The sequence below is a fragment of the Acinonyx jubatus genome, unplaced genomic scaffold (genome assembly GCF_027475565.1).
Source record: "Acinonyx jubatus isolate Ajub_Pintada_27869175 unplaced genomic scaffold, VMU_Ajub_asm_v1.0 scaffold_100, whole genome shotgun sequence".
NCBI classification, from domain to species: Eukaryota; Metazoa; Chordata; class Mammalia; order Carnivora; family Felidae; genus Acinonyx; species Acinonyx jubatus.
In genome coordinates, this window is record NW_026464019.1 from 8,659 (window position 1) to 13,308 (window position 4,650).

At 49.9% G+C, this 4,650-nt stretch overlaps 1 gene segment (V, D, J or C); it reads left to right on the forward strand.

Moving 5' to 3' along the window:
* The first annotated feature begins 1,023 nt into the window (after positions 1-1,023).
* Positions 1,024-1,691, forward strand: LOC128313845 (immunoglobulin lambda variable 1-40-like). The segment is given in 2 exon segments: positions 1,024-1,179; positions 1,291-1,691. Coding segments are annotated over 2 exon segments (540 nt in total).
* Positions 1,692-4,650: the final 2,959 nt, after the last annotated feature.

The window sequence follows — 4,650 nt, forward strand, 5'->3', positions numbered from 1 at the left end:
ACCATTTGATTGAGGTAAATGCCTCCAAATCCTATGGACTAGGGCTTCTTTGGAGACTGAAAACTGCTACATTGAACATGGGCAGCACTGTAGGGTCACATTATACAAGATTCAGCTCAATGATGTGTGAATGAACAGAAGTGAGGAAACCCGCTGGGCTCTCAGGGCTGTGAAAACATAGTGGGGTGTGTGCCCTTCAGCCAGGAGGGGGTGCTGTGGGACTGCCATGGTGTCCCTACACAGGGGCTCAGTGAGGACCATACACTAAAAGGAACCTGGGACTGGGGACTGGGCCCTGTACTTCCTGAGGGAGACTCAGCAGCTGCGTCCCTTCTGGTGTGGCAGAGTCCCCACTTGAGCAAGGACATGCGTGTTGTCTCAACAGGTGCTTCCTTGCAGGGGTCTCCCCAGTGGTGAAGCCAACCTCCATCGTCCCCAGTATGTGATGTGAGGTGGCAAGAGTGACAGCCAGGGAAGGGGGAAGGGGGAAGAAGTCGGCCTCCTGCACAGAACTGGCCATGTGTCAATGTGGACCCATCGCTCTGTGGCCCTGATCCTCATCTGTGTGGTTGTACAAGAGTCACCACGTCAGTGCTGCCCCATCAATAATAGCCAAGGGCGCTGTGGACAGACTCACTATGCGGAGCCAGAGGAGAGCACAGTGTGTCCTCAGGGGATGGGAGGCCACACAGGGGACACCTGGCCTGTCCCGAAGGAAGGGGATGGTGGACAGAGCAGTGGGAAGGCAGGAACTCTGATGAGATCTGCTCACCATGTCACATATGCTGTGTCTGGGCCTGGATACCAGGGGGTGGTCGTCACCTGCTTCTGAGGGTCGGCCATGATTAGACCTGGGACCAGTATGTGGACAATGCTTGTGCCCTCTGCTCAGGACTCCAAACTATGACCCCCTTCTCCTGGCATGGCCCCAGAGACCACCTCCCCGTCCAACCCACCTGACATCTCAGGCAGAGGGACTTGACCCAGGGTCAGTGAAGTGTCAGAGAGCTGCTGGTCTGATTTGCATGGATGGGCCGTCCCTCTCTCAGAGGATGAAAAGGGGAAGGAAGGGATTAGAGGAGATCTGCTCAGCTGTGGATCCACAGAAGGCAGGGTCGGTGATGACCTCCACCATGGCCTGGTTCCCTCTTCTCCTCACCCTCCTCATCCACTGCACAGGTGACTAGATGAGGGAACAGAGGAAGTGGTCCAGGGAGGACACGTGGGCCTTGGATTCTCCTCTGGTCTCTAGATCCCAGCATCCCCCTCTCTATGTCTCTCCCCTTCCAGGGTCCTGGGCCCAGTCTGTGCTGACTCAGCCGCCCTCAGTGTCTGGGGCCCTGGGCCAGACGGTCACCGTCTCCTGCGCTGGAAGTGCCAACAACATTGGTATTGTTGGTGTGAACTGGTACCAGCAGCTTCCAGGAAAGGCCCCTAAACTCCTCATCTATGCTAATAACAGACGACCCTCAAGTGTTCCTGACAGATTTTCTGGCTCCAAGTCTGGCAACACAGGCTCCTTGACCATCACTGGGCTCCAGGCAGAGGACGAGGCTGATTATTACTGCCTGTCTGCTGACATTACTCAAGGTGCTGACACAGTGCTCCAGGCCTGTGGGGAAGTGAGACAAAAACCTGCTGTCCCCACAGCAATGGGACTTCCTGTGCAGGCCTGACTTTTTGGCCAAGTACTGTGCTTCCTTGTTTGTTTTGTACAAATTAGGGTCTGAGACCCTCCACAAGCAATAAGTCTACAAAGTCTTTCCACATTCTTTGCTATTCCTCCTTGAAGCCTGTCTTTGGGATATATATACTGTGTGATTTTCTCAAACTGAGCACATTCCTGGGTGCCAAAGGCAGGCTGCCCTCAGGACAGGGTCCATGACAGGTCACAGCAGAAACAGGAACACAAATCCAGCTCTGTCTGAGTCAGGACACATCGGGAGTGTCCGCTATGTGTCCTGGTAACAAAAGCTCCCACTATTTGCCCCTAAATCCTCATCTATTATGATAGTCGGATCCATTGTGGATCCTGATTCCCTCTTTGGCTCCATGTCTAGCAACTCTGGCTCCCAGATCTTCCCTGAGCTGAGGGCTGAGGGCTGAAGAGGAGGCTTCTGGTCCCTGCCCCGCCTGGGACAGCATCGTGGGGTCACACAGAGTCCCAGGCCCATGAGAACTGAAAGCAGAACCCCTTTCTCATCTGCTGGAAGGGCGAGGCCCCAGCAGCTGCTCAGGTTCAGCCTGTGACTTCTGCTTCTGATGCTCCTGCTGCTGCCACCATGGGCCCCGGTGCATGCAACAGCACCACCTGGGAGTGAGGGCTCCTCCTTCCCTTCTGTCCCCAACGTCACTCACAGCAGCCCCTTCCTAGACAAAGGGTCTCAAAGGACACAGAAAGCTCATCTCGCCCATCACGTTGAGACACAAGGTCTCTAAGTTCATGGACTGGGGGTCGTGGGTCCAGTATTCTCAGCTCCCACCTGACTTCTGAGGAAGCCAGGGTCTCCATCCTTGGCCATTTACCTATTTCTAGAAGTTTCCAGACCTATGTAATCCTCGTATTAGTCTTCAGTAGAAAGAACTGTTCTTTTGGCTCTTTGGGATGACTTCTTCTCTCCCTGCAGCACCAGCCCCAGAGTATATATGACTAAATCATAAACTTTTGTCTTTTGAAATGAGTCCCTGTCCATTCCCATCAATGCTTAGATCCAACCAGGGATTTTCTTATTCACTTGCAGTGCCTAAACCTTACAGAAAGATGGTGAATAATAATGGTGTTTAGGTCACGTTAGCCTTTTCATCTTGTAGAAATGTCCTCCCCACCCCCATCTCATTATCTAATTTTCTGGGTGTGGGACTGAGTTCTCTGTGTGTGGGAGACTCTGTGTTATCACAGTATACATTTTCTGTCTGTGAATGTGGAACGAGGTTGTACACAAATGAAACTATGATCTCTGAAGGCCGTTAGTGCATTTTGTGTATTTTGTTAATATATTATTTATTTCTTTATTCGTCTATTTGCATCTAAATTAGTTAGCATATAGTCCAATAATAATTTCAGGAGTAGATTCCAGTGATTCATCCCCTATGTATAACACCCAGTGCTCATCCCAACAAGTGTCTTCCTTAATGCCTCTTACCCATTTAGCCCACGCCCCCCCACAACCCCTAGCAACCCTCAGTTTGTTCTCTATATGTAAGAGTCTCTTATGTTTTGTCTCCCTCATTGTTTTTATATTATTTTTGCTACCCTTCCCTTATGTTCATCTGTTTTGTATCTTAAATTCCTCATATGAGTGAAGTCATAGGATGTTTCACTTTCTCTGACTGGCTAATTTTACTTGGCATAATATCCTCCAGTTCCATCCCGTAGTTGCAAATGGCAAGATTTCATTCTTTTGATTACCGAGTAATTCTCCATTGTATATATATACCACATCTTCTTTTTCCATTCATCTGTCAATGAACATTTGGACTCTTTCCATACTTTGGCTATTGTTGATAGTGCTGCTAGAAACATTGGGGTGCCTGTGCCCCTTTGAAACAGCACACTTGTATCCCTTGGACAAATACCTAGTAGTGCAATTTCTGGGTTGTAGGGTAGTAGTTTTTTTTCTGTTTTCCCACTTAATTTTTTAAAAAATATAACTTATTATCAAATTGGTTTGCATACAACACCCAGTGCTCATCCCAACAAGTGCCCTCCTCAATGCCCATCATCCATGGGTAGCTCCATTTTTAGATTTTTGAAGAACCTCCATACTATTTTTCAGAGTGACTGCACCAGTTTGCATTCCCACCAGCAATGCAAAGTGAGATCCTTTTTCTCCGCATCCTTGCCAATATCTGTTTTTGCCTGAGTTGTTAATTTTAGCCATTCTGACTGGTGTGAGATGGTATCTCATTGTGGTTTGAATTTGTATTTCTTTGATGATGGGTGATGTAGAAACTTTTTTCATGTGTCTTTAACCATCGAGATGTCTTCTTTGGAAAAGTGTCTATTCATGTCTTTTGCCCATTTCTTCACTGGAATATTTGTTTTTTGGGGGGATGGTTTGGTATTTGAGGATATGTGGGAAAGGCTGGGACAATCCTGTTTGTCCCCTGCCAGCAGGGACACCATTCAGGGCCTCCAGGGTTTCAGGCATCAGTGTGCTCACTAGACGACGCTGACCTGCCAGGACCTGGGGATCATCAGCACCCAGACCACCTGTATCTCTGGGTTAGTTCATTAACGCCTCCTCTGTGTGCTCCCACTTGTGAAAGCCCTGGGCAGGAAAGCTGGACAGACAGACCTCAAGGGTTCACTTGAGTGCAGCCACTCCACCCCCATGGAAGTTTCTGGAGCTACAAATATACTATGGGGAGCTGAATCTGCACAACAGAGCTGGGTATCTGCCATGACCTGGGCTCCTCTACTACTCACCCTCCCCACTCCCTGCACGGGTGAAGGCAGGCCTTACCCAGGACAAGTGGGAGATCCCCCCACCCTGCTCCACACCCCTCTCTCTTTCACACTGGGCTGCCATCCTGCCCATTCCTGGGCTTTGGGCTGAGGACAGAGCTGATTATCCCCTCTCAGCATGGGGCAGCAGTCTTGGAGCTTGCGCCGTGCTTCAGGCCAGTGGGGAAGTGACACACCAACCC